At 35.9% G+C, this 22,193-nt stretch overlaps 4 protein-coding genes and 1 long non-coding RNA gene across 5 annotated transcripts; 1 reads left to right on the forward strand and 4 right to left on the reverse strand.

Moving 5' to 3' along the window:
- The first annotated feature begins 2,551 nt into the window (after nt 1-2,551).
- On the forward strand, nt 2,552-3,680 carry LOC106326169 (putative H/ACA ribonucleoprotein complex subunit 1-like protein 1). Its single transcript, XM_013764194.1, has 4 exons — nt 2,552-2,817; nt 2,917-3,065; nt 3,159-3,274; nt 3,377-3,680. Exons 1-4 carry the CDS (start codon nt 2,652-2,654, stop codon nt 3,552-3,554), a joined length of 609 nt encoding a protein of 202 aa, XP_013619648.1. The 5' UTR covers nt 2,552-2,651; the 3' UTR covers nt 3,555-3,680.
- On the reverse strand, nt 3,660-5,656 carry LOC106326160 (probable glutamate dehydrogenase 3). The gene is made up of 8 exons (XM_013764183.1): nt 5,435-5,656; nt 5,255-5,368; nt 4,962-5,183; nt 4,812-4,886; nt 4,621-4,737; nt 4,291-4,541; nt 4,135-4,210; nt 3,660-4,072 (listed from the first exon to the last, which is right to left on the reverse strand). Exons 1-8 carry the CDS (start codon nt 5,540-5,542, stop codon nt 3,800-3,802), a joined length of 1,236 nt encoding a protein of 411 aa, XP_013619637.1. The 5' UTR covers nt 5,543-5,656; the 3' UTR covers nt 3,660-3,799.
- Nucleotides 5,657-13,524: 7,868 nt separating this feature from the next.
- LOC106314177 lies at nt 13,525-15,189 on the reverse strand. The gene is made up of 2 exons (XM_013752123.1): nt 14,176-15,189; nt 13,525-13,907 (listed from the first exon to the last, which is right to left on the reverse strand). The coding sequence occupies exons 1-2, from the start codon at nt 14,824-14,826 to the stop codon at nt 13,791-13,793; spliced, it is 768 nt and encodes a 255-aa protein (XP_013607577.1). The 5' UTR covers nt 14,827-15,189; the 3' UTR covers nt 13,525-13,790.
- Nucleotides 15,190-16,875: 1,686 nt separating this feature from the next.
- LOC106341821 (5'-adenylylsulfate reductase-like 5) lies at nt 16,876-18,961 on the reverse strand. The gene is made up of 4 exons (XM_013780550.1): nt 18,675-18,961; nt 18,140-18,324; nt 17,597-17,721; nt 16,876-17,524 (listed from the first exon to the last, which is right to left on the reverse strand). Exons 1-4 carry the CDS (start codon nt 18,834-18,836, stop codon nt 17,100-17,102), a joined length of 897 nt encoding a protein of 298 aa, XP_013636004.1. The 5' UTR covers nt 18,837-18,961; the 3' UTR covers nt 16,876-17,099.
- A 272-nt stretch (nt 18,962-19,233) lies between these two features.
- On the reverse strand, nt 19,234-20,528 carry LOC106300408. Its single transcript, XR_001262012.1, has 2 exons — nt 19,571-20,528; nt 19,234-19,477 (listed from the first exon to the last, which is right to left on the reverse strand). It is a non-coding gene; the product is annotated as an uncharacterized LOC106300408 (long non-coding RNA).
- Between the last annotated feature and the right edge of the window lie 1,665 nt (nt 20,529-22,193).

The following is a 22,193-nucleotide window of genomic DNA, read 5'->3' on the forward strand; positions in this document are numbered from 1 at the left end:
TTTATATATTTTGATTGATTTAGAAATCCATACAATATTTATAAATCCAAGTAAAATATATAAATTTTCAAATTCTCTCGGATTAGTATTTACAAATCCAGAGGTTTTCACTCGGATTTGAGCTTTTGTATTTTTAACAAAGAAATCCATGCAAATCCATTCAAATACATTATAAAATCAAATATATTAGTAAATTCGTATGATTGAATAACAGTTGATTTGAATTAGTTATTATAAATCATTAAACGAATAACACATGATTTCAATATATATTTTAAAATCATAAAACTAACGACACCAGATTTAGTTTAGATTCTCAGATACATCAAAATACACAAACCAACGATGTCATGGCAAAATACACAAACCAACGATGTCATGGCCAGAGGTTTTCACTCGGATTTGAGCTTTTGTATTTTTAACAAAGAAATCCATGCAAATCCATTCAAATACATTATAAAATCAAATCTATTAGTAAATACGTATGATTGAATAACACTTGATTTGAATTAGAATTTATGAATCATTAAACGAATAACACATGATTTCAATACATATTTTAAAATCACAGAACCAATAACACTAGATTTAGTTTGGATTTTCAAATCCATCAAAATACACCAACCAATAACCCCTGCTAAATTTTTGCAAGTTTGCATAATATTTTTTTTTAATATGAAGTAAATAATTAATAAATTAGTCTATTTGTATTTTCATTTATATGAAATACATTCATTTGAAAAAACTATTTTTTCATATAAAATTGCATACTGTATTTAAATAAGATGGTAAAATCAATAACTTGGCATTAAATAAATTTTGTAATAAAGTTTTTTTTTCAACTTAATAAAGTTTATATATCAGAATTTGTTTTAAATAACTATTCTCGTAGTACATGTTAAAAATAAAATAAAATAGTATTTCATATAGATGTTTAATATGTAATACAACTATATGAAACAATAATATTATATAATATTATCATATATGCCTAAACATTTTTATTAAATCAAATTCTATAAAAAAAACATTCTTGCGCTTTTAAAGCGCATGTTTTAATCTAGTATTAATTAATAAGATAAGTATCAACTTCGAAAAAATGATGTTAATTTTTGAATCAGTTAATATAACTGATGTTAATATTTGTAAACCTTATCATATACTAATAGAGGAGAAGCTAAGCCATGTTCACTTGCTCAACTTTTCAGATCTTCCACCTTCCTAGGTTCTACATGTCAAAATCATCTCGCCTTTACTTCTTCAGCACCAAAGCAGAGAGGAAGCCCTAGCCGCCTCGTTCAACTTCTCAGATCTTCCATCTTCCTCGGTGGTTTGGCTTTGCCGCTGCTGAGGGGAGATCTTTTCTTGTTGGGATAGGAGTCGTCGGTGGTCTTGGTGGTATGGATTTCCGATGGTCTGAGTGGAAACCATTCCTCACTAGATGCGTTGTTGTGCTTTTGAGCACGAGCCTTAGAGCTGAATCTTCCAGCTTTGCGATTCTGGTGTTTAGTGGTGGTGAAGCTTTGTTTTGGTTAATACTTTCCTCTCCGTTTCTCACTGAGAAAGTGTTTTGGTTTCTTCAGCAGCAGAGGAAAGATATGACTATCTTCACTAATTTAAGACATGTTTCTGGCGACAGAGTTTTCTTCACGTCAAGCTGAGCTCTACTCAAGCTGCTAGTGTAGATAAAAGCAGGGCATCCAGTTGTGAAGTAAATACTTTGGACAGTGCAGTCTCATTTGTATCTCAAGAAACCTTTGTTTGAGATAGTTTGAATGCTTGGTCGCTGTAGTATGCACAGTCAAGTAAGAATGTGATAGCTTTGAAAATTGCAGTGTTACCATTGACCAAAGATACCAATCGTACATCGCCAACAATGGTCCTCACTAGCTCCTCCCTCTAATCTCTGCAGAAGCTGTATCACTGCATACATGATCTGGAAAATGTACACCACCGGATTCCACTTATTGTGGGTGTGAACGGTTTGTCTTTGTGTACTATTGCTTGGCTCGATAGCCTCTATTTACCGGCTATATTCTTTTCATGCATATTAGTGTATTTTGAGATTTTTGTAGCAACATTATGCAACTTTTGCCTTGGTGGCTTTATAACATGGGAAATTGCATCCAGTGTTAAAAAAAAAAGGCCATGTTTACTTGCACCACAAGACTGTCGTCAATACACTTTTGACTAGACGTCAATCAGCTATTTGTTTCTATTTTCTGATTCCTATAGGAAAAAAGATTGACAATGTAAGAAGAGATCAATGATTGAATTAGTTTTATACGTGGCTCCTAGTTTGAAGGTCTTCATTGTTTTAGTTGAATGGTGAGACACTATGTCAGCTAGCTTTAGTTTTCTTTATATCAGGTTGTATGAAACAACAGTTTACGAATGAAATCAATAGGTGACAAATAAAAAAAGAGATCAAAAGAGTAGGCAAATGTATCCATTTCAAGTTAAACCGGGTCAGTTATTGTTAAATTAATTATCGGTTCAACTAAACCGAGTCCGGTCGAGGGTTTACAGAAAACCCCCAAAATACCCACTTTCTTCACCTATTCTGCGCCGTCGCTCAACGAAACCCTAAAGGCGGAGAGAGAGAGAGAGAGAAAGTCGCAGTCTTTGCGGAATCTAGCGAAGGAGAAAAGATGAGACCACCAATGGGAGGAGGCGGGTTCAGGGGGAGAGGAGGAAGAGACGGCGGCGGCGGTCGATTCGGTGGAAGAGGAGGACGATTTGGCGGCGGCGGCGGACGATTCGGTGGAGGTCGATTTGGCGGGTTCAGAGACGAAGGGCCTCCTGACGAAGTCGTGGGTTAGTTTCTATCCTTGTGTTCTGTATGAAAGTTTGAAACTTTGCAACTTTGACATTGAATGAGCTTATGAAAGTTTGTTACTTTGTGTTTGGTTACAGAGGTTGCAACTTTCGTCCATGCTTGCGAGGGAGATGCTGTGACCAAACTCTCTCAGGAGAAGATTCCTTATTTCAATGCTCCTATCTATCTACAGAACAAGACTCAGATTGGTAAAGTTGATGAAATCTTTGGCGCCATCAATGAATCTGTAAGCTCTATCTATCTGTGTTGTGTTGTGTCCAAGGAAACTAGAGGTTTGGGAGATTGATTTATGTTTTTTTTTTTTTGTTTATTCTTTCAGTTGTTTTCTATCAAAATGATGGAAGGTATTGTAGCCACCTCGTATGCTCCTGGAGACAAGTTCTTCATCGACCCTTCAAAGCTTTTGCCCCTCGCTAGGTTCCTTCCTCAGCCAAAGTAAGTTAACATATTAAAACGGTAGTGAACTTGCACATTGTTAGCTTGAACATTCTAGTTGAGAGTTGTTCCATTGACTGTGTTATGTCTTTGTTCTTGTAGGGGTCAATCTGCTGGTGGCCGTGGTGGCCGAGGTGGTCGTGGAGGATTCAGAGGTAGAGGCGGTCCTCCTTCAAGAGGGCGAGGAAGTTTCAGAGGAAGAGGTCCTCCAGGAGGTGGTAGAGGATTTCCCTCACGAGGTGGTCGTGGAGGCTTCAGAGGCAGAGGAAGAGGATTCTAGTTTCTTCTCTTCCTACTCTATAAGCTTTATCTCAACTTGTAGCCCTTTATATTATCAATGAGACTTTGTTTTCCCACATTATCAACTTTGGTTTAATCAATGGAGTAGAAAAATTGCTTCTAGTTAGCTTCTCTTGGTGGAAAAGTTGAAAGATTACATTGCAATTTTAATACTGTGAAACTGAATGAACTTGCATGAAACAGAAGGATTATATGAGTTTTTGTTATTGAACTTGCATGAGTATTTTATGATCCCCAACCTCTGATAACGGTAGCTTGAGCCACACGGTTGACACCGAGGGTGAAAGCTCCCATACGGAGATCACAGGAGTGTGTTTTACACATCTCTTTCAAGTCTTTGAAGCCGCGAGTCATGTAATTTCGTAGCTCCTTGTTCACCTTTTCTTCTTCCCACATGAATCCTTGTATGTTCTGCACCCACTCGAAGTAGCTTACAGTAACTCCTCCTGAGTTTGCGTATATATCTGGGAGGATCACAACACCTTTCTTCCTCAATATCTGCAGAGAAGGATAGTACTGAGTTTGGGAAGAAGAGTAAAGAGTCAAAATCAAGAATCTACCTCGTCAGCCTCAGGATCAGTTGGATGGTTAGCACCTTCAATGATAAACTTTGCTTTAATCTCATTCGCATTCTCCCTACACACACATACTCGAGCGTTTTCAAATGAAATTCGAGAGAAAAAGGTTAACTTGTGCAGCAAGAAAATTAAAAAGACCTGTTGATGACGCCTCCTAGAGCTGCAGGGACAAGAACATCACAATCTTCAACAAGAACTGAATCAGGATCGATACAATCAGCACCATCAAACCCTTTGATTCCTCTGTTTTCTTCGGTATGCTCGAGCAAGCCAGAGATATCGATACCGTTCTTGTTCTTGATTGCTCCTGTGACATCACTCACCGCCACTATCTTCCCACCTTTTTCATTTATCAACTTTGCCGCCCAAGAACCCACATTTCCAAAACCCTAAAAAACAGAGACAGTATGAGTGTCTTGACACGCAAGCAACCTCTTTAAAAACTGAAAACTTCTCATCTGTCTAAACCTGGATGACGAATCGTTGTCCAGATATGCTCTTTCCATGTTCACTGAGTAAAGCTTCTGTTGCAAACAACACTCCTCTTCCTGTAGCAGCATCTCTCCCCAAAGATCCACCAAGATCCTGCTCAAACCGAACCGGTTTTAGAATGGTTAGGCTTCATACAAACCCAAATCTTGACTAGAACAGCCACTTACAATGGGTTTTCCTGTCACAACAGCAGGAGAGTGTCCGTGGAACTTCGAGTATTCATCAAGAATCCACGCCATTGTCTTAAAAAGGCATGTATATATTCAGACAAGAACACCAGTACAAGAAGTAGACTTTAAAGAAGATTTTTACAAAACCTGAGGACCGGTTCCCATATCAGGAGCTGGAACATCGGTATGAATCCCAATGAGATCATGGATCTTCTGTGTGAAAACTCGAGTCAAACGTTCAAGCTCTGAGATGCTAAGCTCGCTCGGGTCACAACCAATGCCTCCTTTGGCTCCACCGTAAGGTATCTTAGCCACGGCTGTTTTCCATGTCATGAGTTGAGCCAAAGCGTTTACTTCATCCGGTTCCACCTGTAAAATAACCGAAACCCGGTTTAGTTCATACCATAATCAAAGTCGCTTTGGTTTAAGTGGAAGCAAACCTCTGGATGATATCTGATGCCACCTTTCATGGGACCTCTTGCGTTGTCATGTTGGACTCTGAACCCAATGAATGATGCAAGAGTTCCATCGTCTTTCGGTATGGTGCATTCCACCTACAACAAGTGGCTATATATTAAACCGGATCTTTAACCGGATCGGTACGGAAAGAGAGGACTTACCTTGATTTCTCTGAAGGGAATGAGAAGACTTTTCTCGAGCTTTGAGTCCAAACCAAGAAGCCTAGAAGCTAGCTTGAAGTTTCTGTTGGTTGCTGCTAAAGCGTTCATGGTGTTTTTGATTTTTGGGTTTATTCTATGAGAGACTTTGATAAGAAAGCTATTGGAAAATGTGATTCTTGATACTGCAAGTGCGTTTATATGTATAGAGAGAGACGTATACACCTTGTGTTTATGTGTGTATATGTGTTTGAGTGCTTCAAAAACTAGAAGAAGAAAACTATAAATGATATTTCTTTTGGTGGAAAATAAATGAGTTTGTATAAGGAAAATGAATAACCAAATAATATGATACCCATAATTGATCCTGATTTTGAGTGGTCATAGTATCCTAGTAGGTCTTTGCTTAGTAAAGCTTTTTCACATTAAGTTACAAAACATGTAACAGTTTTTTAGATATTGCACATGTATTTCATGTGTTTAAATAAAAAAATGGAAAATTAATTTACCCAACGATTTTGAACCAAATCCGAAGATGAGTTGAGCAAAACAATTTTTTTTCATTCTCTAAATAACACGATAAAAATAGAAAAAAATGAAGATTTACATATTACATAGATGAAAGAGACAGTTAAAAGATCAATTCAACTTAAACAATGACTATTATTAATGAAAAACCAAAAATAATGACCATATTAATATCAAATATGTACCTTATGGGATCAGGTGCATTAGTGCTCGTATGAGATCTGATGCATTAGTGCTGGTAATATCAAATATGTACCAAAAATAATGACCAAAAATAATGACCATATTAATATCAAATATGTACCTTATCAAACAATGACTATTATTAATGAAAAACCAAAAATAATGACCATATTAATATCAAAAAAAAAAATATGTACCTTATTCTAGAAAGCAATGTAAAGTATTTCCACTTTCCTACTTGAATTTGATTTATAGTAATTTTAGACTCACTTTTAACCTGCCCTGTGATTTATCAAATTTTAATTATTTAAAAAGAATCATGAATGTGATGGTCTAGCTAAAGGTCCACCTAAAGAATGTATACGGAGCATTGAGCATGCCCACATGGCCACATGAATTCTACTTCATGCATAAAATTTATTGTCGTGTCGTAGCGATCATATTGTAAGATATTAATGTGATAATTCATCATTTTTTTTGGCTTCTGGTATATATTTCTGGCAATCATTTACATATTGGTGATATTCAGACCGCAATGAATCTTGCATGTCATGAGATCTTTACGTGTTATTAACTTATTCCATTCTATTAGTCCCTACATTTAAATAGCGTATACACTTTTGTGAGTAGTGATAAAAAAACGTATACACTTAGTGAGTTAGTGGCACAAAAACGTATACACTTCTTACATCTAAATAATATTTAGTATTTATTGTAAATATTCTGCGCATATATATTCTTTTAAAAATACTCGAATCAGAATCTTTAGAGAATTAGATGAGGACACGAGAGGATGCAACAAATCAAGAAACATAAAGAATTACAAGATTCCACCATCAAAGAATCTTTTGGAAAAGAGATTCCCCCATGATTTATGCTTCCACTAATTTAATTGAATTTTCTGTGGATTTCCACCAAGATTTTCTTTCTCTTTCACTTTCCTAAAGAAGATATTAAATTTGGTTAGAACATAGACCGTAACCTAGTGTTTCTAAATTTGATCCAACCTCTATGGTCGAACAAATTAAAAATATGATAACCCAAATAAAGTTCGGTTTAGAGTGGCTAAAATGTCACGGTCCTTTTGTTAAATTGCCGGGTCCGCGACAAGTATATGGATGCTGGATCTAACTTGATCATCGGGAGTTTTTTTTTTTTTTTTTTTTTTTTTTTTTTTTTACGTCAAACGGCCATTCTATTACTCAGATTTGAAGTAGCCTATGTAACAAGACCAGAATAGAACAACCAATAAAATGTAACTCCCTAATGAAGGATCTAGCAGTCTTAGCTAAAAAAATCTGAAATTTGATTGCGCGCTCGTGGAACATGAGTGATGTTAAAATCCGAGAAGCATATCTGTAGCATCTCTATCCTCTCAAATTCCGTCTCAAAGCTTGGCCAAGCTTGAGGTTCCTTTAACATTGCAATCAGTTCCTTACAGTCCGTCCCAAAACTCTGACATGTTGAGTGCTGAAACATATTCTCCATCGCCCACCGCAGTGCTTCTACTTCCGAATGTAAAGCTGATTCGCGTCGAGTGAGATTTCTTATCCCCATGAGCATGAGCTGAGTGTTCCCACTACTGTCCATCATCAGGAGCTTAACGAGCTTAACAAGCTATAATAACACACATGTATATAACAAATGGCTAGGTCAAACCAGCAAAAGACAATTCCAAAAAACAAATAAAAACTTTGCATAGTATAAGCTAAACCATCAGTAATTAAATAGGCATGAATTTGAAAGTTGGGTGCCATGGAATAAGATATATTTATTAAATCAATTTGGTTAATATATTTATTGTAATGAACCTAACAAGGGAGAATAATAGTTGGGGGCTCCTTGAGAACGATCGTTCAAAATTTCAGAACGTTAGAAAAAATTTCAAGTTTTAACCCATCTAGCAAACCAGTTACCGGATCATAGAATAGCCAACTTTCTCATCCAGTAATGAGATTTCATTTTGGAAAGGAAAAGGCGACGATAAAATTATCACACACGGAAAGATATTTGAGTTCATCCAAAACAATTAAAATTACGTAAGATTTTACAATGATCTATTCACAAATCTGATTTTAACAAAAAGTTAATCCACCAAATTTATAGACAATAATCATGCACGCATGCACGCTATAAACTATTGAACTTATGAAGAAACTGGTGGGTGATGTAGACTCGAGCTGACGACCCCTTGATATGGACGGCTGAGATTCAAAGTCCATTGTAGTAACCTCCAAAAGATTCATATTTGTGTTTCTCAAAGATTATGAAAATACTACATATAAGTATAAAAAGGAAATATGTTCTTTTTTTTTTTGAAACAAAGGAAATATGTTCCAAATCAAAAGAGCTATGTTTGATACCTTGCCAAACAGGAAAACAATATAATCAAGTCTCTGTGGATTCGGGTTTACTTGGTCGTCCCACAGAAGGGAGGTTTGGCACCAAACTTGCTTTGATTTTGTTAATAACAATAGCTCTGTGAATTACTTGGGTCTCTTTTTATAGTTCAGAAAGGTTTTTGGTACTAAACCTTTGATTTCTTGGGTCTTTTTTCTGGTTTTATTTCCATCTAGAGAATCAAATTAAACTTTTGTTTTCTGAGCAAACTTTGCTTGATGTTTCTGTGTGTGTAATCTTTCAGTATGCGAAAAGTCAAAAGGAATATGATAAATCTCGGTGAACTGCCCGATGATCTATTGATAAAGATTTTGTCATTGCTTCCAACAAAAGAGGCTGCGGCGCCTGCGGCTACCAGCGTTTTGTCAAAAAGATGGTGTTGTCTTTGGAAACAACAAGACGTTGATTACGTAGAGATTGGTGAAAACTGCTCACCCGACTGGATAACTTATATATTTAGACATACTCCAAATTCTCGTCACTGGCTTCCCTCGACCTATAGTCGAATTTTCGACGAGAGGACAGGAGAAGTTAATTTTATCGAAGATCCTCCTCCCCCTCCTCCGGAGAAAGTGGGGTTTGCTAGTTTGATGTCGTCTGTCACTGGTGAAGCTCGTCTCAGTCGACGTGGGTGTGAGTGCAAAGGAAGAATACCTTTTTTTTCTTTTTGTCATCGACTTTACTCATATTGACTCTGTAAACCAAATTGGGTGATCTGCATCCATGTGAACAACGTAAGACGGTTGCATCCTAGCTTTACGGGCTAGACTATCCGCCATAGTGTTAAGCGTTCGTGGAACATGGATAATTTCTGATCGTGTGAAACTCTCTGTCAGGGTCTTGAAATCTTCCAAATAATCTGCAAAAGCTGGCAATTCGTCTGGTTCCGAAAACATTCACCAATTGAGAACAATCCGTTGCAAATGTAACCTGAAATTGACGTAGGTTTCTCATACATTCCATTGCCCAGAGTAGCGCTTCCATCTCCGCGTGAAGAGGAGAGAGGCTAACCCGAACATTCCTCGCCTCCAATAAACCATCAAAACCTGCTAGCGTACTAAGCCATCCTTGCCCGGAAAAGATATCACCATCTTTCCAAGAACCGTCTGTGAAACACCATCTACCCGGAATTGTCAGGGAAGACGTAACCACAGTTCGTGGTTCTGTTCGCTGCTCGTTTAAAACCTGAGCATCCGCCCAGAGTGTAGATTCTGTTTCTGCCAACTTGAGCGTATCCATGGGGTCAATGTCCAAATTACTAAAAACTTTGTTATTACGGCCTTTCCATATGTACCATAGAATCCAGACAAACTGATGATTCTCCATTTGTGGTAGAACTCTCCAGAAGAGATGATCCATATTTGTGAAAATAGACTTTGTTGAAAAAGTATCTGGGTTCGACGGTATCTTCGAAAGAGCCCAAACCTGAATCGCTGAAGGACATTCGGAAAAAACATGATTTATTGCTTCTTCCTCAGCTCCACACCTGGCACAACAAATATCTTCTTGAATCCCTCTCTCTTGTAAATTTTTCTTAACTGCTATACATCCTGTTATGAGTTGCCAGAGGAAATGTGTCCATTTACGTATTAAGTAGAGACTCGGAAAAGACGTTCGCTGTTATATGGACCAAGCTGGAAGAAAACAAGAGATCCAAATTGAGTTCGTTACCAAGGGGGATACTAAAATATTGCCTCTCACTTGAGTTTTGATTTCAACTTTGTTTCTTTATCCTCATTTCTTAGAACTTATAATTTCCTTTGTTGTTTTTAAAAACATTAATAGATGATATATCCTTCAACAACAAAGTCCATTTATTTAGTTTTTGTTGTTTATTATGTCCATCAATTTACCTGGTCTTTTATTACAAATTTCTTACAGCAACAAGTATATAATCCCCTTGCCCAAAAATATATATTAAGAATATATGGATGATGGATCATACAAGTCATAACACCCGTGTGTATAACAAATGGTTATGGCAAACCAACAAAAGAAAATCCCAAATAACAAGCTAAACACCATCACAAATTTAATAGGCATGAATCTGAAAGTTGGATGACATGGAATAAGATATATTTAAACCTCATATTTGGTATTGGATCTTACAAGGGAAAGTATACTTGGAGGCTCCTTGAGAACCATCGTCCAAAATTTCAAAACGTTAGAAAAGAAGTTTTAACCCGTCTAGCAAACCAGTTACCATATGCATGACCAAAGAATAGCCAACTCTCTCATCTAGTAATGAGATTTCATTTTGAAAAAAAAAGACCTGAATTAGAATATAAAATCATCAACAACAATAAACACAAAAAAGATATTTGACTAAGTCTACAACGATAAAAATTACGTGAAATTTTACAATGATCTATTAATAAATCTGAATTTAACAAAAAAGGTTCGTTTACAAAATTTATAGACAATAATCATGCATGCACGCTATAAACTATTGAACCTATGAAGAATCTGGTGGGTGCTGTAGACTCGAGCTGACCCCTTGACTCCAAAGAGAATTATGGATGGTTGAGATTCAAAGTCCATTAAGTACCCTCCAAAAGATATTTGAGCTCTTACCACAGGAAAGTTGGACATGGGCTCACACAATTGAGAGATGTCAATTCAAATTCACATTGAAAGTTTAGACAAAAAGTGTCTAATATATAAAGATGTGTCCAACTCTAAAGTCCAAAATGGACAATACTGTACTAATCGGATAATATATAGTTGGACATGGGCTCACACAATTCCAACAATTGGTATCAGAGCTGACAAGAAGTAGACATCTCTTTATATATTAGAGTTGGACATCTCTTTATATATTAAACACTTCTTGTCTAAACTTCCAATTAATGTGGAACTTGATTTAACATATCTCATTATCTCCTTCAAATCAAGGACTACACTCATCTTGTGTGCTTTCCTTTTTAGCGAAATTCCTTGGCACTTATCTTGTCGCGTCTTCGACATATGGCACCCAATCGTAAGGTCACTTTGAGTTGCTTTGAGGATGCTATTCCCACAACTAAAATTCCAGGATCTTCTGACTAATTTCTGCCGAACTTCCCATTCCACTTTGAAGGGTCCCATTCCTACTCGGAATATATTTTGGTCTTGTTGCAGATTTTCGTCTAATCGCTCTGATACCAATTGTTGGAATTGTGTGAGCCCATGTCCAACTCTATATTATCCGATTAGTACGATATTGTCCACTTTGATACTTGAATTTACATCTCTCAAGGAACACCTTTCATTGAAAAGATTGATCCATTGACCTTTGTTGGCTTGTTGCATTATTAACAACTTCCTTCATCCTCTACATTCACCAAATAAATAATAACAAAATAGTTATCAGTAAAGTTGGATACGTTAGCACAAGCTAAAACAAGAATCAGTCTCATAGATGAATCGAGAAACAATAAAACCCATAGTTGTGCTTCTCAAAGATTATGACAATACATATAAAAAGGAAATATGTTCCAATTTGTTTAAAAAAAAATGTTAAGTTGGAATCACTAAATGAACTGTTCCATTCTCCCCCATGTCGAAAAAGGAAAACCATATAATTAATCAATCAAAAGATCTATGTTTGATACCTCACCAAACAGGAAAACAATATAAACCAAGTCTCTGTGAATTCGGGTTTACTTGGTCGTCACACAGAAGGAAGGTTTGGCACTAAACTTGCTTTGATTTTGTTAATAACAATAGTCTCTGTGAATTAGAAGAGTTCATGAAGCTTTGGTACTAAACCTGATTTGATTACTTGGGGTCTTTTTTTCTGGTTTTATTTTCATCACGAGGATCTAACTAAACTTTTGTTTTCTGATCAAACCTTGCTTGATGTTTCTGTGTGTGTGATCTTCAGTATGCGAAAAATCAAAAGGAATATGAAAAATCTCAGTGAACTTCCCGATGATCTATTGATGAAGATTTTGTCATTGCTTCCAACAAAAGAGGCTGCGGCTACCAGCGTTTTGTCGAAAAAATGGTGTTCTCTCTGGAAACAACAAGATGTTGAGTATGTACAGCTTTGTAAAGAGTGCTCTGGCCAGTTTGTGTCTTACATATTTAAACATTCTCCCAAGTATCCTGAGAGGCTTCCGTCGAGCTATCGTCCAGTTTTCGACGAGAGGCTTGGAAAAAATACTGTTGTTACCGTTCCTCCTCTTCCGCGGGAGAAAGTTGGGTTTGCTAGTTTGTTGTCGTTTCTCACTGGTGAAGCTCATCTCAGTAGTGGGTGTGCTGAATGCAAAGAAAGAATACATGCACCTAAAAAAGTGACCATTTTCCTCTTACGTAAAGAGTCGGGAAAGACTAGCGCTTTTATATGGACCAAGCTGGAAGCAAAACAAGAGATTCAAATTGAGTTTGTTATCAGGCGGAAGACTACCTCAAACTATTGCCTCTCACTTGAGTTTTGACATCAACTTTGTCTTTCTCCTATTTTCTTAGAACTTTTTATCATTTTCTTTGTGGATTTTAAAACATTGCTAGGCTGATATCCTTCAGCAAGAAAGTCCCCATTGATCAATTTGTCTGGTCTTTTATTGCAAATATCTTCCCGCAACAAGTACATATATAGTCCCATGATGGATCTAACTTGATCATCAGGAGCTTAACAAGTTATATAACAAATGGCTAGGTCAAACCAGCAAAAGACAATTCCAGAAAACAAATAAAAACTCCACATAGTATAAGCTAAACCACCACATATTAAATAGGCATGAATCTGAAAGTTGGGTGACATGGAATAAGATATATTAGAACCAGTTTGTTTAAAAATATTTGGTAATGGACCTAACAAGGGAGAATAGTTGGGGGCTCCCTGAGAACGATCGTACGTCCTAAAATTTCAGAACGTAAGAAAATAAGTTTTAACCCGTCTAACAAACCAGTTACCTGATCATAAAATAGCGAACTTTCTCATCTTGTAATGAGATTTCATTTGGGATAAAGGAAAAAAAACGACAATGAAACACACATACAGAAAGATATTTGAGTTCGTCAACGACAAATAAAATTTACGTGAGATTTTACAATGATCTACTCACAAATTTGATTTTAACAAAATAAGTTTATTTACAAAATTTATAGACAATAATCATGCATGCACGCTATTAACTATTGAACTTATGCTTTTCAAACAAACAAACAAAAAACTATTGAACTTATGAAGAAGCTGGTGAGTGATTTAAATTAGACCCGAGCTGACCCTATGATTCCATAGATGATTACGGATGGCTGAGATTCAAAGTCCATTATAGTGACCTCCAAAAGATATTTGAGCTCTTACGACAGGAACACCTTTCATGGCAAAGATTGTTTCATTGACCTTTGTTGCATGATTCACAACTTCCCTCATCCCCTACGCTCACCAATAAATAAGTTTTTAAAAATTATTAAACCAAGAAATATTCTCCTTGAAAGTTTGACGTTGGCACAAGCTAAAACTATAGTCTATAGAGAATGTTCACTTAAACACGTAAACTTGACCTTATCTAGTTATCTTTTGGTTTGTATTAAATATATTAAAAAACTTTTTCTATGGTTTAATCAAAAGTTACCAATCATTTAATCACATGTTCTTGAATAAACTACAAAAAATAAAGATTGCAGTGTTCATGACAAGTTACCTTATTATCATCGGAGTAAATCTGAAACCTAAGCTTGTTGTTCTTGTTCTTACAAACTTTGATGTTGTTGTGTCCGAGCAATAAGACACATACGGTAGCTGCAGCTGCTGCAACACCAAAAGAGCATATTGCTCCGATCCCATTCAGACCAATCTTCCACAGATTAGCCTTCTCACCACTATGATCACTCGTCACATCATCATTTTCTTTCTTGTCTGGCAAGTCTTCACTCCCTTCAGAATCAGAGGGCTTCACAGGACTTGTGATCCTCGCTGATGGGTCAATTTTCATGTCGGCAAATTCGGTTTCCTTCGTACTCTTGAAGGATACCGTTGGTGACAGAACAGAGTCCGCCAAAAGGGTTTGTGTTGGATCCGGATCAAGATCCGGGTCATTGGGTATCTTCTTGCTCTCGTGATCCAACACGGGCTCCCAAGCTATGGGAACTTGGATGAGCTTTGTGGGGTCTACTCCGGATCTTGGAGGAGACTCTAGTTTCTGGAGAGGTTCTTGAATGGATGGGCAGAGGAAGTAATCCATCACCATGTCTCCATGATGATCCTCGTCGTGATCAAGAACCTTGAAGCTGTTCCTGGGACTGGGGAGTAACTCCCATTCCTCAAGATCCATCTCTTCTTGAGCCGATCTCATTGGAGCTTCGGTCAGATTTGAGAAAGAGAAGATTTTATTTCTTTTGAATTATTGGAGCCAAGTGGGTTTAGGTCTTCTCTCTCTCCTCTTGCTCTTTCTCTCTCCCATGTGAAGTGGTATCAAGATCATATTATAGAAGAGAAGATAGAAGATTCAAAGAATGTTTGGATTAATAATTATTGAGAAATGCTTTTAATAAAAAAAATGACTTAAGATTTGAGACTTTTTTTAACTTTTTTACCTTTTCTTCTTGGATTGTTTATGATACAAACAAGATGCTTGGGAAAGGCTAATTTGAAACGCGTACGACGGTATTATTAATAAGCTCTCTTAAATTTGGGAAGAAAAAATATCAGTTTTTAGACAATGGACTGATAATATTTGAAGTTGACATACATATACAAGACGTGTAAATGAATTTATTTTTGAATTTATTCATTTTGAAAGTGAGGTAGAGCTTATCTAACGCAATGAAGTGATGTCAAAAGAAGAAGTGGTCCTCTTGGGACCCGTTTCAAGAACTATTGATTGCCTTCTTTGACAAGATCTTTTAGTTCATGATCAAGTCTTCTTAGCTATTTTGTATTTTATAACCGACCGCGAGATATATTCAAACTGATTCATTTATGATTTTCTAATAACAAGTTTGGAGTTTTTTTTGGATTAACAGTTGTTTTAATGTTGTTAATATTAGTAGTTTATTCAGACAAAATGGAATAAAAATTCGTGTCTGTTACATATGTATTTCTTAATACTTGGCTAAAACGATAACTAGTTTAGATAAGGTTTAGTTTGTATTGATGATATCATGTTTGCATTAAAGGCTTTAGTTGGATTACTAAGAATCCTTAGTACTAAATGTCACTAGTAATAAAAGAATGGAGAATTACATAGTATGATGTGAACACACTACCCATATTCCATTATATTACCTTCTGTACTGTCCTTGAAGGAACCAAAGTAATTATTATTCTTACCTTTTAGTTTAATTTTTTGAGGCTCTGCAAGTTATTCCACAGCAATGGAGCTGGATCACACTCTCAAAAGGTAATACAAAAACATTACAATACAAAAGTTGCCCTGAATATTAAGACAAACTAGATTTTTCACCCGCACATTCATGCGAATAGATTTTCATTTTATAAATATATAATACCATCGCAAAACTTTAAAAAATATTTACATTTTAGTGTTATATATTATGTAAATCTGTTATTGGTTATGTTTCTTATTCGATATTATTAATGTATAATGATTTGTTTTATATATTTTACTTTATTATTAATTGTTATTATATATTAATATATTTTCGAGTTTAGTAAAATAAATTCATAGTATGAAATAAAAAAATTGAGAATCTCCTTCATTTTTTCTAATTTTTACAGACTGAATACAATACATTTTAAAATTTTATTTAGTTATACTATAAAACTGATATTTTCTTAGCATAATTTATATTTCTATGTTATTTATTTTAGTATATTGTGGGATTTTATAAGTAAATACATTATAATAATACTATATTAGTAATTATGAAATCAATCGCTGCATTAATTTAAAAATATTTTAAAATTTTATTAAGATTTTGTTAGTTTTTTTTAACATATTTTGTTATAAGTAAAAATAAAATTTAAATTTACAGTTAAAATTTATTTATTAATATCTATATAATTTATAAGATTTTTATTATATTATTTGAAAAATAGCATACATTTTTATTTTGTTTTGTTTTATAATAAAATTTTATTTAAATTAATGTATAATAGCATATATTATTAATTACGAAATTAATCAATGGTATTAATTTAAATAAAATATTTTAAATTTTTAAAAAGATTTTGTTAGATTTTTTCTCAACATTTTATTATAACTAAAAATAAAATTTAAATTTACAGTTAAAATTGATTTATTATTAATATCTTTATATATTGAATAGATTAATATAAATAATTAAATAAATGTAATTAATGAAATGGATCTAATAAGGCTGGTATGACTTTTTTATGGTAGATAAAAATAGTACTTCTCTTTTAATAGCAAATATTTTAATCAACTCAGTCAAATTATTCAGTAAAAGAAATGAGGTCAAAAACAGACATCTCAACTTTTTATAAAACCAAAAAAAAAGAGTGAAAGATATTCACAAACAGAAGCAAAGATGTCCCTGGATTTACATGATTTCCTGCAGACAAACTAACAAACTCAGAGTTCCAGAACTCACTTGATGCTTATCTCTTCCCAGTGCTGACAATATACTACTACAAGGATGTTTCTCAGGACTGGTTTGATGAAGTTTGGCCTAGGGAGACAGATGCTAGCGATGAAGCCCATGCTCGAGCGTTCTTCGCCCTTTCATGGAAGCTCCTTGTCTTGACGAGTGTTAGTTTCAACCACAGCCTCCTCACGTCCACCATGTGAAGAGCACGCCTGAACACTTGGCTCACCTCTCCAAATCTTTCCAGGTTCAGATTGGGAACGTAAGAAGCCCACAACGCTTTCAAACGCTGTTCTGCCATGGGGAAGACGAGGATTGCCACTTGTAAACAGACAAACACCAGAGACAGCACCAGGAATGGATCTCCTTTGAATATTTCACTAATAGATGTCCCTTTGCGCAACCATGTGATGAGGCTACCATCTGTAGCGTCTAAGCTGGTTGTTGGTTCCGGTTCAGACACATACTGAACAGGTTTGAGACCTGAAAAATTCAAAAAATAATCATTTATTATTGATTGAAATTTACAAACTGAAATATGCTATAGCCAATCACCTGTTGATTCCTCATAAAACTCAATCAGGGATGTAAGATCCTTTCGACCGTGGTACCGCGCCTTTGAAGTTTGATTTACTATCAGGATTGAAGGTAGGCTATGGATACCATACCTTGAAAAGACACTGCAACAAATCAATTAATGAAACCAGTTAGTCAGACAAAAGGAAAAAGTAGCTAACCACATGGAAGAGGAACCCACTAATGAGACGATTACACAAAGGAGATAGGTTAATGATTAATTAGCTAACCTATATTTGTGATCAGCTAATATAAAGCAACTGTAAGATAAGGTAACAGCTCATTATTTTGCATCATCTTGTTGACAAACTGACATTAAAATCTGATTAGGGAACAACTTAATCTATTTATCAGAAAAATTATAAAAAGTCCAAGAAATCTAAAGATTTATTTATATCAGAGTAAACTATAAGTAACAAAAAAAATTATATGTCATTCAATCCACTTCCTAGCTATACTAGGTAGTATGGGAATAGAATATTTAGTCTTTAAAAAAGAGTAATAAATAAGTAGGCTTCTTACGATGGTAGTGCTTGAGAATGGTCCACAGCTAGGTGGTGTATCTGAGGGAACATGGAACTCAACATATCAAACTTAGGGCGCAGAGCACGTGAGAAGGGGCACCAGGAAGCGTAAAATAGCACTGACATATAAGCATTCCCATCATGGTTGAAAGCCATTACCCTGTCAAGTGAGTCTCCATCTACCTGCATATTGCAAATTTAAACACTGCTTCAGCTACAAATAAAGCTTAATATCCAATTTTATCCTCTTGAGAGAGCCTAAGACACCTTTTTTTTTTTAAATCATCTCTACAGACACTAGACAGAGGTATGTTTAAAACATAATTAATCATATGTCTTAAAAGTAAATTTCAAAAGTATTGGACCAATAATTTGGATTTTACACTAATAATACAATTTTAATAAGAAAAAAAGAGAAACATAAGAGCTCTAATTGTTCGTAATTCAATTACTAATCCGAAATAAAAGCTTAAAGGTTGAATTGGCACACACGCATTCAAACAAAACCATAAAGGAGAGAGAGAGAGCCTGACCTCGATAGGAGGCGTTGGATACATAGAAGGAGGGCATTTGGAGTGTATATCGAACCGGAACAGCTCGGATTCGTGATTGCAAACGGACGGCGACGATGAAGCGAAGCTAGAGGGAAAGCATGAGACAGCTATGAGGAGGAGAAACGGAACCTTGAAATCCATGGCGGTGATTCGAGGTAGAATTGAACAGAATGATTTATAAAAGATGATGAATTGGTGAAGAACAAAACCTAACGTCTCGCGAATTGGGGCAAATCGCGGATTTTTTATTTTGCCTTTTGTCTTTTTCCCCAAGTTTTTATTAATTTTTCATATTAAGACAAAACATAATCTAGTGGGACCCACCTCTGTCTCTCTCTCTCACAAAGTGTTGCGTTTTAATCAGCATACGGGCCTATATCAAAAGCCTTATTTCGGCCCAACTTGGCTCAATATATTTCATTGGTCAACAACACACAAGTCGATGATATATTTTATTTGTATATTGTATATACGTGAAATTAATACACTTTTAGTCTAATAATGACGATAACATGCTAGGGATTCTGTTCAGTGTATGCAACAATCAAGTCTTTTATTTTATTTTAGTGAATACATATATTATTAACGAAGAGATGAAGCTTAGCATATACAAAAACATCGAATCGTACAAATTATTTGACACCTAGGTGTGTCGCATCTAAATGTAAACTTTTGTGGAGATTCTTTTGGTGAAGAACCTTCACGATGCAACAAAACGTAAGGAGCTTCTTCCGGTGCTAACTGCTCTGCTTCAATATCTGGAACTGCTACAATACTCATCACTACGAACACCAATGACCAACCCATACCAATATTTATATATATATTATTATCAATATATAGTAATTAATACATATGAAAACAATGATTTTTACCCGATGTAATGGCTAAGAACAAAACAAAAGCAAACTTCATTGATGATGTTTTCATTATTTTACTTTCCGGGAATATTATTACACAATGATTATGAAGATGATGTTGATCCAAGATTGTTTTAGCTATTGTTGAATTATTTTTATAGTGTGGAACAAAAAAAAAAAAGACTTCTCTTTGTTGTTTGGTCAAAGGTCAAAATAAATCATGATTATATTTTCAAATTCGATAAGGCTGGATTGAGATTTTTTACCAAATTTGTTCAAAATATAGAAGACCAAATCCCATGTCTGGAAAGGTAAAAATTGATTCACTTTGACCACTTGCATTCTATTGTTATCTCTTATCTCCATATAACCCTCAGCAAAGGCTCTCTCACTTATATTTAAAGTATCACCTCAGAGTACAATTCCAAGCTTCTTCTATATATGGCTTTAAATTACATGTGTTCTTGTTGTTCAATGTACAACAGCATGATCATGTGTCAGAGATTTCTTGTTCTGTTGGTGAACAACTAATTGAGGTCCCCACTTAAGTTTCGTAGTGAAAACAAACATTTGTGTTCACCAACAGAACAAGAAATCTCTGACACACGATCCTGGAAAGACAAAACCGTTTGAAAACTTTTGTTCATGTACGTCCCATTCTCACACAGCTCATTCATTCGATCTATATATACAGCCCCAGGTTAGAAAGCACATAATCAACAATCCAGAAGTTGAATCCTTCCTTTGGTCTCATACATCTTCAAGAGCTTCTTTTTTTTTGTCAAACAAACGATTATATTAAATCTAAAAGGGTTTTAAGTTATTACATCCGGAGCTATGCTCAACGGTAACAAGATAAAAACTGGAGGGAAACTCGACAGTTTGATGAACACCAACAAAACAGCAAGACTAGACATAACAAACTTAACGAGAGATACTTTCTCGACAAACGGAGAACCGTGGAAAATCATCAGATGCACCCCTAAATAGGTTATTACCACGAGCATTAAATAGTCGGAATCGACGTTGAATAAACCAACACGCAAAGCTTGGAAGGAGGCGGAACGAGCTAGAGCAGCTCTAGCTCCGAAGAAGCTCTCAGAAGAGACTAGGTGAATCTCAATAGAAACGGAGAGTATACTAGTCCTGGATTTGTCGCTGATGAACAGACTGGATGGACCTTGAAACCGAATAGCGCAAGTGACAAAATTAGAGTTACTGCAAACTCTACTGACCTGTGATGGCTGAATAAATAGTGTTCTTAAGTTAAGCATAACATCACGACTTTGGGCTAGGTGAACCCTGTACACTGAGGCTAAAGTTGTCTCCAATCCCATATAAACGGTTGACTTCTCAAAGACCTCAGACCAACTAATATAGATAACGTTAACTAGAATCCATGGTAAAGCGAGGACATTGTTCAAAACGCAGCTTTGGACACCAACATTACCATGCTGGAACACTCGAGCTTTTGCTGAACCGAGTCTGGTTCGCTGTTTCATGGAAGCCGTCAAGCTATAGATATTGATCGTCTGAGCTGGGTTCCGAGCCTTTGATCAACCGCGAGGGGGGCTCTGAAAACCCACTGGAGGCGCAGTCTGGAGGGTCCGGCAGTTCCAACCGTGGAGGAAAGAACGGACCTTTGGCGGAATCAGTTCCTGGCTGAGGAAGGAGACAAGGCCATAGTGGTCCAGATCTTGCAGATGATGGAGTACAGCCCGTTGAGAACATGCCAGGATGGAGCTGCCTCAATGTTAGATGAAAGCTTGTCGGCATAAAGACCAAGGAGGCAGTTAGCGAGGGTTGGTGAAATGCGGTTGGAGATGGTGACTGATACCGGCGACTGAAGAGAACTGAGCCGAGCATGTGTGCTCTGTATAGACGTCGTAGGCGCCATATGAATAGATTCGGTGAAGGTACACACAGATTTAACACATCCATTCGCCTCAGTAAGTTGAGCAGTGGTGAGAAGGGTAACAGACACGGGGTGACGGCGAGCTGAGCAGGGGCATGGACGACGACCAAGCTAGAAACAACGGAGATGGTTTTGGCAAGAGGTCTCTTTAGTGCAAAGAAGATTCTTGGTGACTCTTTAGTAGGAACTAGTAAACCAACTTCTGTACCAAAAAGGTTTCTTGCAGTGTACGTCAGTAAGAGACCAAATCAATATTTGCTGATACATTTATTCAACGAATAGATTGAATTATCTGTTACTATTTTAAAAGTAATTTCTTCATTGCATCCAACCTTGAAACTGAGTCTGTCCTAAGAATTAAGATTGAACAATTAATCTTCTTTTATGTATCTCTTGCTCTCTCTGAAATGTAACACTAACACCGTTTAACCCAATTGATTCTCCACATAGTCAAAGATAATAAACATAAACATTTTTGCTAACTAATGACATTTTTTTTACTACTTGTATGCCTTTTCTTAATTACTCTGTTTTATAGTGAAGACAAAAACACTTTATTTCTGCACTTTGTCTCTCATAAAATCAACCGTATGACTTTGTCTCCAACAGTGAAAATTGGGATCCTCTATTGATCTATAATGATTGTGTCCATTTCTTGTTCATATCAGTACCACAAAGAGACAAAGACGTTAGCCATATAACTTTCCTATATAGCATTGTCAT

Source organism: Brassica oleracea, chromosome C1, assembly GCF_000695525.1.
Source record: "Brassica oleracea var. oleracea cultivar TO1000 chromosome C1, BOL, whole genome shotgun sequence".
NCBI lineage: Eukaryota > Viridiplantae > Streptophyta > Magnoliopsida > Brassicales > Brassicaceae > Brassica > Brassica oleracea.